The sequence below is a fragment of the Eutrigla gurnardus genome (genome assembly GCF_963514095.1).
Source record: "Eutrigla gurnardus genome assembly, chromosome: 16".
Taxonomy (NCBI): domain Eukaryota; kingdom Metazoa; phylum Chordata; class Actinopteri; order Perciformes; family Triglidae; genus Eutrigla; species Eutrigla gurnardus.
In genome coordinates, this window is record NC_139927.1 from 14585429 (window position 1) to 14599290 (window position 13862).

The 13862-nt window shown below is 40.7% G+C and overlaps 1 protein-coding gene across 1 annotated transcript in view; it reads right to left on the bottom strand.

The window, feature by feature from the left end:
• Nucleotides 1-13862, bottom strand: part of trim67 (tripartite motif containing 67) — a 36577-nt gene that overhangs the window by 8883 nt on the left and 13832 nt on the right. The window contains exons 2-5 of the mRNA XM_084030887.1: nt 10644-10739; nt 8626-8748; nt 3612-3722; nt 328-481 (exon numbers count right to left, since the gene is read on the bottom strand). Coding sequence (XP_083887013.1) covers nt 328-481; nt 3612-3722; nt 8626-8748; nt 10644-10739 — 484 coding nt within the window. The remainder of the gene's footprint in view (nt 1-327; nt 482-3611; nt 3723-8625; nt 8749-10643; nt 10740-13862) is intronic.

Here is a 13862-nt window from a genome sequence, read left to right on the forward strand (position 1 = left end):
TTGGATTTGATTTAATTGATTTTTCACTGCCAGCGATGGCGTTTTTGCAGCCATTTGTTGCCCCTTAAATGTATGTGGTTCTTTTCATCAAGTGGGAGATATTGTCGCTTTCATAATTTGTTAATGCAGCATCATGATACAAGTGAGTTGCACTATAGGAAATGCAAGGAATATCTGGCCCTCAGCTACATTGATGTTGATGGCTTTAAGAATTGACGAGCCTAAACCGATGGAGTAATACTTTAAATACAACAAATGTTTATATAGAGAATATACAATGATCTCATGAATAATACTACACAGGAGTGTGCGGTATTGTGTGTTCACCTTTGCCCTGGCAGAAGTCCAGCTGCAGGATGGTCTGAAGCAGCGAGTCGGTGTTGAGGGTGAGGTCATACTCGGGGCCTACTTTTGGCTCCAGGGCTCCTTTCACCCACTGGTCCTGAGACGATGTCACCCGCTTGATCAGAGCATCTGAGATCTATGCACACACACACACACACACACACACACACACACACACACACACACACACACACACACACACACACACAAGTTAAGGTGTGCAGACATACCTATGTTGAAAAGATTAAATCTAACATGTGATAAACATGATGAAAAGCATGTGAAAATACATGTACAGTCAACGAACAGGAAATGAAAACATCTGAATAGAATAACTAAATTCATGTTTGCATACAGAGCAGCTTCTCTGTTCTGGGATCAGTTCCATTAGCCCGGCTTTATTACATTGACTCTGACAAGCGAAATGAGGCAGGCATTAGTGCAGCTCAAATATTTAAGGCTAAGAATTAGACCCCTCATCTGCTGGTAAAGAGCTTCAAGCCTCAAGGGAGAAAAAGTGAATACATTACGTTAAACTACTCTCAACTGCAAAAAAAATTGTGATGAGATCTACTTGACTTGGAAATTCATCCTCGAGGATTACAACGCAAATTGTTCCATTAAGATTCATTTTCCTGCTTCAGATCACATCAAACTGTTTGCATTTATGTTTCTCTACTGACTAATAATGATAACCAGAAACTGTAGTTGTAATTAGCAACCATAAAGGACCACATAATCAATACATTATAAAATATTCAGATAAAATGGAAGCAAGGCGATGTGTGTGTGTGTGTGTGTGTGTGTGTGTGTGTGTGTGTGTGTGTGTGTGTGTGTGTGTGTGTGTGTGTGTCCCTCAGGAGTCTCTTTGATCTTTATTTCATCTCTTCCGTTCACCTTACTCTATTTCTTTCCTGCTATCGGTCTTCAGGAAGAGAAATGATTCATAAACAGAAGCAGAAATGGAAACAGCCATGAATGCAGCTAAAGGGTTGGACTTGCATTATTTCTGTTACTTGAATTTGAAATCAAAATTACTTTTGAGTGTTTTGTAATTGTTATTTGACAGGCTGAACACCTGGTTAGAACCAGACCAGACCTAGGTAGAACCGCACCAGACCTAGGTAGAACCAGACCAGACCTAGGTAGAACTGCACCAGACCTAGGTAGAACAGATCAGACCTATGTAGAACCAGACCAGACAGAACAGATCAGACCTATGTAGAACCAGACCTGACCTAGGTAGAACCAGACCAGACCTAGGTAGAATCAGACCAGACCTATGTAGAACCAGACCAGACCTAGGTAGAACCGCACCAGACAGAACAGATCAGACCTATGTAGCACCAGACCAGACCTAGGTAGAACCAGACCAGACTTAGGTAGAACAGACCAGACCTAGATGGAACCGCACCAGACCTAGGTAGAACCAGACCAGACCTAGGTAGAATAAGACCAGATCTGGGTAGAACCAGACCAGACCTAGGTAGAACCGCACCAGACCTAGGTAGAACAGATCAGACCTATGTATAACCAGACCAGACCTAGGTAGGACAGACCAGACCTAGGTAGAACCAGACCAGACTTAGGTAGAACAGACCAGACCTAGGTAGAACCAGACCAGACCTAGGTAGAATAAGACCAGATCTGGGTAGAACCAGACCAGACCTAGGTAGAACCAGACCAGACCTAGGTAGAATAAGACCAGATCTGGGTAGAACCTGACCAGACCTAGGTAGAATAAGACCAGATCTAGGTAGAACCAGACCAGACCTAGGTAGAATAAGACCAGATCTGGGTAGAACCAGACCAGACCTAGGTAGAATAGGACCAGACCAAGGATATGATGATAATAAATTCTTACCATTCATATATTATATGTGGGGTTTTTGTGTGTGTTTATTTTCTGTTTTGCTTCGAGGGAAACAACCAGCATGGTGAAATCTGAACCATGATATAGGCTTGTACTAACCGTAGTCTTGTCACTAAAAATAGCTAAAAAGGCATATTTGGTAGGATATTTAGACACTTTTCAAAACCTTCCATTTATTCCCGAGGACTTGTTTTCTCTCATTTAGAACATAATGAGGACACTTTCCATTGGGTTTGTTTTTGAGGTGATTTGTGTGAGGTTGACCCACATTCCTTTGGTAAAATGCCCATACTACAGTACACACACACACACACACTGCTGTACCTCACCACAACTTAGCCGCTGCTACGTGGACAGACATTGTATGAAGCGGCTTATACGCCAAATTTACAGCTGGTTTTTGAGATTGAATTAGACGTGTTTTACGGCGCTTTACAGGCCAATCGGTGAGAAGATGCGGCGAAACGGGTTGTATTCATATAAACTTTCTAGTTTGCTATGCTTTAAATAAATGTGCAGCCCAGACCCCAAACAGGACATTAAACCTACACTCTGACCTCATTCTTCTCAGCAGGTGCACATGTCACATCTGGCCTTTCTCATTTTGACCTAACAATACACGGATCTTTAACTATTGATCGGCCGCCGAGCATCTGAGCCTGCAGACAACTAAACATGTCAGGTCAATTAAAAACAGATCAGCTAAGAAAATCAGACACATCCTGTTCCATTGTGTGTGTTTGTGTATGAATGCAGGCGAGAATGTCTGTTGTTATTCTCAGCCCTGCTCCTCTGTGCTGTGTTTTTAGCGTTGGTGGCTCCAAAAAACATCAGAGGCTCCCTGCAAAGCTGGTTTCTCCTCTTAAGCTCAAAGGAAGTACGTTTCATGCTCACTTCTTCCTTTCAACTTTCACATTTACAACGTCGGTAGTAAATAATTCAGAAAAAGTGATTTATTTTTAATGTACAGTTAGACCCCATACTGTATTGCCTCGGGTGTGGTCTATGAAAGTTACATCTTAGCTTAAGTTTTAATAGAGATGGTTGTTTGTATATCTTTTTTCGTGATGTTCTGCAATCCCCCTGAAGAGACTCAAACCAGAATTCATATTTAGATATCGCTGGTGCCACTCTTTGGTTGATTTGGTTTTTATATCTTCAGGGGCATTGTTATTAATAAAAATATATTTACAGATAAACAAAGATGTTGTGAAAAGTTTCCATTTTGGGCATACACACTACTTAAATAGGAGCTTGTCAAACAAGCAAAAGGTGAACCTCACCCAAAGGACTAAAAATGTTTTATTTCATCTGGATTTGATGAAGTCGTTTCTTTCAGATGCACTTACACTCATGCAATCTCACACACACACACTTATGGTTGGTCGGATACCTGGAGGAATCCACTGGGATCATTCTCTTTGAGGACTTCCAGGCAGTACTCCATCATGCCGGTGGTCTGACGTAGTTTCATGGTGCAGTGGGTGATCTGGTCGCGCACCACCTTCGACAAAGACACGGATCAGAGAAAGGAGATGTTAAAAGTCATGTTACAGAGCAGTGCTTCTGTCATGTTGCAGAGAGGGAAAAGGACGTGGAAAGCAAGTCACATTCACTAAAGAGACACGATTATTCCTAAATGTAAAGGCTCAAGTCGACATGTTTGTTTCCGGTCAGCTCTCATATCTCATCACAAATAATGCAGACTAATAATTCCATTAGTCACACAGCGTGCCGTGGCTGAATCCGAGTAGAAAAGATTTCCTGGTGGTAAAAATGTTCAATTAAAGTTTATCACAGACTCTCTACTACCAGCTGCTGTTTGATCATCAGCTGATTCAATATCATACTGACCGCCTCATATGTTTCCTTCACTCCATCCCACCAGGGTTTGACCAGGGCTTGACCAAATGGAGCACGACCAACACAAATTAATCACCAAGTCCAATAACATAATATCGAGGACTTACAGTCCGGATGGCAGACATAGTTGCTCAATAGATAATCTGGTTGAGAAAATGAAATGTGTGAATATGTGACATATGCAGGCATTTAGGAGCCGACAGAGGAAGTCTGGAAGTCTGGACTGGCAGCGTGTGGTTGTATGTAACTGGAGTGTATTTGGGGGATGGGGAGCAGGTGGGCGGATGGGTGTGGATCAGGTGGAGGTGACTTAGTGGCTGGCAAGCAAAACAGACAGCAGGACTGTATAATTCCATATTTGGAAGACATTTTTCACAATCCCATAGCGTTCCTGGCACACCATCACATCAGCCATCTTTGTATTTCTATCTCACACACACACACACACACACACACACACACACACACTGCTGGCTGAACCCTGAGCAGCAGGGAAATGAGATTTGGACGGGCGTCACAACCAGTTGTTCATGGCTAATTGAAACTCAGCGAACTGTCACCGCCTTATTAGCCTTTTGTTTACATCAGATAATAACTGCACCACATTTCAACCGGCCGCAGATATTTAATTAGCTGCTAGAAGTACAACAGATACATGTAATGTATATAATATGTACTAAACATGTATACGTGTGTCTGTGGGAGATAAATCAACCTTCAAAAGGTGAAGCAAGAGAATAGACGGACTCGGCTTTGCGATGTTGGAGAATCCAAGATATTTAATTTCACCGTTAAGCATTGGCTGCCTAAATGAATAAGAGAGTTAATTAGACATTGTATAGAAAATAGGCCCCTCGTTGATTTGATGGCTAATGAGATCACAGTTAATTATTCACCTGTCAACTGGTGTATGGATTTAAATATGAAGAGCATGAAGAGTCAACCTAGAGGACCAAAACAATCTACAATCTGAGCTGCAGCGACGAGTCTGAGTGAGGAAGCAAACAGCAGAATATGGGACAGAAACTGGTCAAAATAAATAAAAAAAAAACTGTAAATACGTGCTTATGCCTTACTTTTTTTCTGTTTGATTTACTATGTCTGTTATTTGTCTTGCTTTTCTCTTTGTGATGTCTGATGGAGAAAGATGCTATATACAGAATATAAACTTTACCTTCATGCTATATCTTCATTCGTGCATTTAATGTACACATTTCAATCAGAATCACAATATTCATAACTTGTCCGTTGATTTAGAGAAGCAGTGATATGTTTTGGTCGTGCATGTGTTGAAAAAGATTTTTCTTGAGTCTTCGAGAGTTCACGATTTGGGATTAGGAAGGTTAAGGTCATGAAAGGCAAAGGAATGAAATAAATTGTGTATTTTTAGGGCTATATATCACCTTGACACTCTCAAGCAGCAATAACTCACCTATCGCAAAACACACACACCTAAATTATTTACCAGGTGAAATTTTGCTTTTCAATTCAGGCTGGCTAAAACCCCGGCTCTTATCTCCTGTGTAAACAACATGAAGTGTGAAGCGTGAAGCGTGAATCTCAAATGTATTTCAATTTCCTTGTGTCCCACTGAGATGTGCCGTCGGCTCGCTCCCACGCGCTCCTGCAGGCTTTTTCAGGATGTTCCACATGCATCTGAAATGAATATTGAGGGTATGAATACTGAAACATGTAAATACAAACCCAGATTTGAGACACCAGACACACAGCTGACGTGACTCACAGCCTCGGCATCACACTCTGAACGTTTAAGGTCAGGTTGGAGCAATATTTCGGGTTGATATTGATAGTGAAAGTGCTCGGTCTTTGCAGTACAGAAAACTACGGACGAGCACTTTTCTACAGTATTATAGTGTAGAAAATGACAAAATACAGGAAAACATAGAAAATACAAAAACGTATACTTAAATATGCAGCTTGTGTTTCAGCTGTCTTTATTGAAGGTATTAAAGGATCCTCTCGGTTTTGCATTTTGTATACCGTTAAAAAAAACTGCCAGGTTTGATCCCCCCAAAAAAAAGAAGAGGCAGAATTGGCTTCTGATTTCAATAACCGAGATCGGATGAAGCTTAATCTCATTGAGAGAAGGACTCAGACACACGCTCATCTGTATGAGAAGTGAATATTAATCCATCAGCCGCTGGATTATGGATAAAACGAAGTAGTGTGTGTGTGTGTGTGTGTGTGTGTGTGTGTGTGTGTGTGTGTGTGTGTGTGTGTGTGTGTGTGTGTGTGTGTGTGTGTGTGTGTACTGAAATTCTTTACACATTTTGAAATGTATTGAATGTTATAGAATGTCTGACAACACATGCACTCCCTACACTGTCTGTCTGTCTGTCTGAGGAAATCAAGATATGTTGCTTTCAAGGAATTTAGCTTAGCTTTGGTGCTCAGTCTTTCAATATTTTTAGGGGTTTTTTTTATGGTTTGTGCCGGGCCAAAGCTGCAACGTATCTACAAACACAGATTAAAAGGCATGTAAGTGCTTTTGAAAAAATAGGAGAGGGCAAAGGAAAGGCCAAAGAGTTCACACTACAAGAACATGAAGATCCACTGAAATAGATCATCTTTTTTAAAACCCGCTCCGTCCACTGACACTGCTAAATGAAAAACAGCTCTCTTAGAACTGCAGTTGCATAACTTACATTTAGTTTGAAGTTGTCCAAGAACACAAGCTGTGTTCAGTCCCATAATTAATATATGGAGAAGAGGTTGTATCTTGTTTTTTTACTTGCAGGTGTGGTGTGAAAAACGGATAAACTAAGAACTCACGTGTGAAGATTCCTGGTTAAAATTTAATTTGCACAATGTGAACATGAGCCATTTAAAATATAATCAAATATTCATTTGAATTTTGATACAAAGCAACAGTAAATATACACATCCAGGCACCTGCACAGGTTTGAGTACTTGCATGAGCTTAAAAAAAAGTCTTTCTCCTCTCGTGCTGATCTTGAGATGGTCATGCATGCCTTTGACTGCGTCTTGATATTGTAATTCACTGTATTCAGGCTTAAGCCAAAATAAATGTTGTGCTTTCAGTCGCTAAAAATCACAACTGTTTGTTTTTTAAATAATTCATAAGTTTAAAGACTTTACTGTATATATTTAAAGCACTTCAAGGACCAGCTAGTTATATTTCGCCATGTTTTATGTGTTTTTTGTTTCTTTAGAGTTATTCTTTATTTTTGGGAACTTCTTTCATTAGCCAATTTTCATTTAATTGTGGTCTTGATTTGTTTAAATTTCTATTTTCCATGTAAAATACATTGTTTTGAAAGGTTTACAGTAAGGAAAGGATTATAATACATCCTTGCATTGATTATTCATTTATCTTCTTTTTTTTTATCTCTCTCCTATGTTCACTGCCAAATGTTTAATGAATCTTGAAAATCATAATTAATGCCCGATGCCTGATTCAATAAAGCATTACTTGTATAATTTCTAACATAAATAGGAGCCTGTTAATTCTTTTTTTTTTTTTTTTTTTAGAAACAATGTCCTAAATATTTCTGAATGTAAAAACATTTATCAGCCATCTGCAAGCAGCTATTGTTCTCCCGTTCCAGCGTCGGCGCTGCCTCCAGCTCTTTGCCCTCTGGCTAAATCTCAATCCCCAGCTTGCAGATAATGACAACAGCTGTCCTTGGGGCTTCCGTCCAAACACACCCCCTCCTCCTTCCCCGCCACCAGCCAGACAGTCAGTCGGTCGGCAGGCACGTTGAGGCTGGGCAGGCGTCCATGTGATACACTACGACTTAGGAAAACCCCAGCGGAGGATTTACAGAGGGAAGTGAAAAACTACCCCGCTGGTTGGAAATCATTTATTTAGGAGCTGAGACTGAAAACATATTTTTCTAATTCAGCCTCCTTTAAGCAATGTACTCACTGTTATCTCTCATAAGTAGAACAGAACTTTGTGGTTCACATCAGTGATTTTAGGTCTCCCGTTTGTATCTGAGAAACCTTTGCCTCTTCCTTAGCTATCATCACCAAAACCCACAATCTTTTCCTACACCTAACTAAGTTGTTTCCTGTGAAGACGGAAGATTATTTTGAAAAGACTGTAACCAGCAGAAACGGACACGTGTTGCTAGATATTCGTCGGAGAACCCACAAAATATCAGAAATAACTTTTCGGAAGATGTCATACAAACCGATGAGGATACGTGTATTTGAGAGGATGGCTGTAATTTGATTGTTGCTTATATAATTATATATTTATATATATGGATATTTCCCCTAAAATCTACTGGATAAAACATATTCACATGGTTGATTCCCATGAAAGACTAACAGACAAGTAATATTGAATAGCTCCCGTTTTGTTCAATCTCCTCATGGTTATGCTGTTGCTGATACACTGAGATAAACATGAAGAAGTGCTGGCATAGACGGAGAGAGGCAGGCAGACAGTGAACTTCTTTGTGTCTGTGTGTTTGTACCTGTTAGAAGGTTCCCTGGAGGGTTGGGCGGACCTGCAGCTGCACAGCGACAACAACTTAGAGATCAATCAGCCTCACCTTTAGCTTGTACTCCTTCTCCTTGGTGACTTTGGTGAGCAGCTTGGCTTTCTGTCTGGTGAGTGCCTCGATAAGAGAGTCACACTGGGCCACGAGGCACGCTTCGAACTCCACGCCGTTCTCCTGATGAAACACACACACACACACACACACACACACACACACAATCAGATGGGGCAAAAATCACCAAGACGTCGTATTGAATGGGACGCATTTGCTGAAATAAAGCTAATTTATGGGGTCCCAAAGTCACTCCCATTACAGGCTCTCAGAAATAATCAATAAAACACTGTTACTGAAATAGATCTGCTGCATCACTGGCTGCTTGTGTTTGTCACCGACGTGTTAATTTAGCAAGCAGATCTCGTTCCATTTTTGTTTCCACCACACAAACATTTCTATGTACCGTGTGAATAACTGCAGACAAAAATAAATAATACATCATATTTACCATCTGCCGCTATATTCCCCCCAGACACACATTGATACTGTTCCTCGTAAAACATGGCCGAGAGCACGTGGACAACACCACTGCTTTTTTCACAGCTTTATTAGGACTTTTTACCAGATTTGGGAGCAGGGCTTTGCTCGCACTCAGCCACACATGGTCAATAGTTACGAAAGTTTAGAGGTTTGTTAGAGATTTACTAGAGATTTTCTATGACATGCATTAAATATAACAACAATCCTGATTTACAAAAATGTTTCCTCTTCTTCATCTTTAAAGGAACACATTTAGGAGATAACATTTAAAAAGTGAGATTTTAACTGGAATGGAAAGTAACTTAAATTTTGACGTACTTTACTTTACTCCATCAGAAGAAGTGCACTTTTCACTGCACTGTATTTGTACTCTGGAGTAACTTGTTACTTTTCAGGTGGAGACTTAACATCAAAAAATATTTGATCAGCACCCACATACAACCATGCATGTTCAATGCAAAGCATATCTATCCATCCTAACAGATCATAAAATGCACCATAGCTCTCTGCATACAGTAGATGGCATTTAATACACAAAGGATCCACAGGGGCATTTGTGTCTCTGCAGAGAGCCCACATGATAAGGAGATGAGGTCTTGGATTGTAGTGATTTCCAATCACGCTTCCTTTACTGTGGGACAGAGTTCGGTTTATAAGAGGATGAGTGCTGCAGATATTTATTCCTCAATCCCACATTTTTTTTAAATGAGTGCATGACTGGCAGATGCAGTTGCACAGCAATGCTGTCTACAGGGAAAACTAACACCTGTACAGACACACATTATTATTATTTTACACACACTCGACACATTTGGCTGCTATGGTTTGTTTCTAGTTTAGTGATTCAGTGGATGAGTCCAAATGTGTCTCTGTGACTGATTTATTTGGAGCTTATTACTCATTACCAGCATCCCCAAAGCAAAATGTGTTTAGTCTAGAAAAAACACCAGTGCTTCTGATGTAAATTATGTAAAGACCTCTCCATGTGGAGGCAACTGATCAGACATGGATATCGGTTCTGGTACAATCTCGCACAGCCAGACCTTCATGGAGATCCGGAGACCGCAATGTAGAAATCCTGAGGCTTTAAACAACCACTTTCAGAAGTGGTGCCTGAGAAAAACACACAAGAGTTGTGTCCCAACTAGATATCAGCACATTTTCTGCATCCAGCGTGTACTATATCATATTTACGGTATGTTTTTGAAAAAGCAAAAGGACGTGAAATAGAAGAGACTCTTCCTTGCTCTCTTGACTCAGTGAAGTTTGCTGCTGCATTGAGGCACCAGATCCATTCAGTTTTCTTCAATTTCTGTTGGATTTGCTAACGTTTTATTGCTGCATTTTGATTAAGGGTGCGGGTGCAGGTTTCGAATATTAGCTAATATTAGAGGATATTCTTTCCCAATAGGGTTATATTGATTCTAAATAGTTTGATCAGGCTGAGCATTTGATATTAATGGAGAACATTGGTAGCTGCCTCTTCTTTTATAAATTGCCAGTAAAACCAGTTAAAGTGCACAGTGGTGTGTTACCTGTATCAGCTGAAGCATGTTCTTGAGTTGAACCAGGAACTCCTTGGCATCTTTAGCTTTGTCGGAGACACCGTTCAGGGCCTGGGATATCTGGCACTGCAGACGCACACAAAGAAAGAAACATCACAATTTAAATAACATTTTTTAAAGGGTAGAATTTTTCAAACAGCTTCAGTACTCTTTATGACACAAATTACACATTTTTTGGTCCAATCAAATTCTCACAAATAATGACAACGGCTACAGTCAACCAGCTGATTGACCCAGAACTCTAAAAACGTATACGTTTTATTTAGTCAAGGAAAACTTGCCCTTTAAAAGCATATAAATCATTTTCCTGGACATGGCACTACTCCCTGATAGAAATTACATATAACGTCATCTCGATATTATATAATGTATCTGTCAGAACACTGTATAAGGCTGAAGGGCAAACTGTACAACCAGTATAACTCATCGGTTATGTAATCATGTAACCCCCCTGGATGCTCAGACTATGTCCAACTCTAGCCTAAAGCCATATATATATATATATATATATATGTGTGTGTGTGTGTGTGTGTGTGTGTATATATTGTCTCCATTTCTCTCTCCTAAATGGAGGACTTCCTCTGAATGTTCTCTTTAATTACCACAGAGGAGAGAGAGGGGACGTATATTGACTGTTTAAAATATTCCCTATACCACGAGCAGCTGTTTTGTATACCATCAAGATCATTTGCATGTTTAAAGATGACCAGCAGCAGAGAAAATGTCAGCGTGGATGCAGCGTACAGCATATCTTGGTCCCACAGCGACGGCACAGATTAACTGCTGGTGTTAATCACGCTGAAGCTGTGCAACATGTAAACATGGGTTAATTCGCTTTTAACCTCCGTGGTCCTAAATAATGCAACTGTGGTCTGACCACACTCTCATGTTTGTGTGTGTGTGTGTGTGTGTGTGTGTGTGTGTGTGTGTGTGTGTGTGTGTGTGTGTGTGTGTGTGTGTGTGTGTGTGTGTGTGTGTGTGTGTGTGCGTGTGTGCGTGTGTGTGTGTGTGTGTGTGTGCATCATGTCACTGGTAAATAAGAAAGACAGGACAAAGAAAACACACATACTGTTACACACATGCCAAGCTGTGATGAATCTGCTCCACTGTCGCCACACCCACATTTCCAACCTGCTCCTCTTTATCTGAACACACACACACACACACACACACACACACACACACAAAGAGTCCAAAGGCAATATGAATGGGCCCCTCTCCTTTTTTCTTATCAGAAATCATCATTTCCAGCTGTATTTGCTACATGGAGTGCTGAAAAGAAGTACTTAAATATTCTTTCATAATGATTAAACAATGTTGGCACAAATGTTATTGTTTAGTAGTAGGACTTGATATAATGTGGCTTACCAATTTCTATCCACTTTATGTGATTTGTAAACACCCTTGAGATCTATTATTTAACGTATTTTACCACGACACAAGGACATAAGGTCTAAATAAAACAAACATTTTGTATCATATCATAATATAGCATTAATAAAACATGAATTGAACTGGCATCCGTGATCCGCCTCATCCCAAGGTCGGATTCACAAAATGACATTGCAATGCAAACACGCTCATAAAAGTTTTGCAGCTGAGTGCAGTTATCCATGTGGTAAAATATAAATGATGCCTCTGTGCCCAAAAATGCAGAAGGCAGATTAATGGTGGAGGGGAAGAGAAAATGGAAATTTGCCCGACCGCGACCCACAGGTCCCGACTGGCGAGTGGCGAGGTGCAGAGACGTTCCTCAAAACTTCAGGCAAGGAATTCAAATGTTTCTGACGATGCTTATTATTTCACTGTAGCTATTGCTGCTGATCTTGGTGAATCGGACTGTTTTTGCAGTGATACTCATTTTCCGCCAAATGTCTGCGTATGACCTAATTTTTTATATTGGCAGTGAAGTTAAGGGTGAGAATAACACGGATTCTATTTGTCTCATTTGTGCAGATAGAGCAGCTACAAAATAATTACAATCCTTTTGTGGATTTGCCCTTTCATGTTTACACAACATAGAAAATGTGCAAAGGAGTCTGATATGAATTAATATAACATTGAATCATTCTCAATGAACCTTGCATTTGATCCATCATGCATTTCCTGTCGGTCACCATTCTTATGGTCATGTTTGAGATAAATCTCCCACCACACGTACAATGCACTGTATGCATAATCCCCTCCCCACATCTCCACAATAACCACTCCACCCCCACACCAGGCACCACACACTGGTCTTATCTCTGTCCGTCCCTCTTCTATGCACGTGCTGTCCGGAGTCAGGAGGAGGGACGCGTGGAGGTCATGGTTCACGAATCAACCCAACCCTTCTGTGCAGCTTCTCACTGCTCCTCACCAAGAGGCCATCTGGCCCGGCAAGCTGTCTGGCCCGTGTGTGTGTGTCTGTGTGTGTGTGTGTGTGTGTGTGTGTGTGTGTGTGTGTGTGTGTGTGTGTGTGTGTGTGTGTGTGTGTGTGCGTGTGTGTGTGTGCGTGTGTGTGTGTGTGTGCCAAGATGCTAACAAGGGGATGACGGATGTGCCATACGAGGGCCGTCCTGGCACGTCCCCTCCTGTGTTGTCTGCTTGTTAGATCCATTTAACTGCAGTGCTGCTCATCAGGTCAAAGTTCTGAGTCCGCGTCCACCGGCCTCCTCCCTCATTCACTATAGCTAACCTCTTTTATTCATTCATTGATTTTCTTAACCAACTAGTTCTTCGTCAGAGTGGTGGGGAGCCAGCATGCATTGAGTGGAAGGCAGATTCATGTTGTCTTTAATTATCCAGGGAAAGTCTAATTGGCATTATATTCTCCTCACCAACCAGAGAAGTGCATTCAACATCGTCCCACCAGAAGCAATACAGCAACAGAAACAAAATAACACAGCTGTCACACACCAATCTTAAAAAATGACGCTTAGATATTACTATTTGTTTAGTAGATACTGAACATATAAGTAAAATGTTATCTGACCATATATTTCACGTGTTTTCGGCCACAAATCTGCTCTTTTTGCAACTAAAGCATGATTAACATGGTTAATATGGTTATGTTTAGGCTCTCCAAGCACGTTATAAAGGTGAGGGAAAGATGGTGGTCTTATATTTACAGTGTAGAATGTCTGCAGTGACAGAGATTTTTTTGTCAGTAAGGTAATCTTCACAAATTAACACCAGTTTCATGATGTT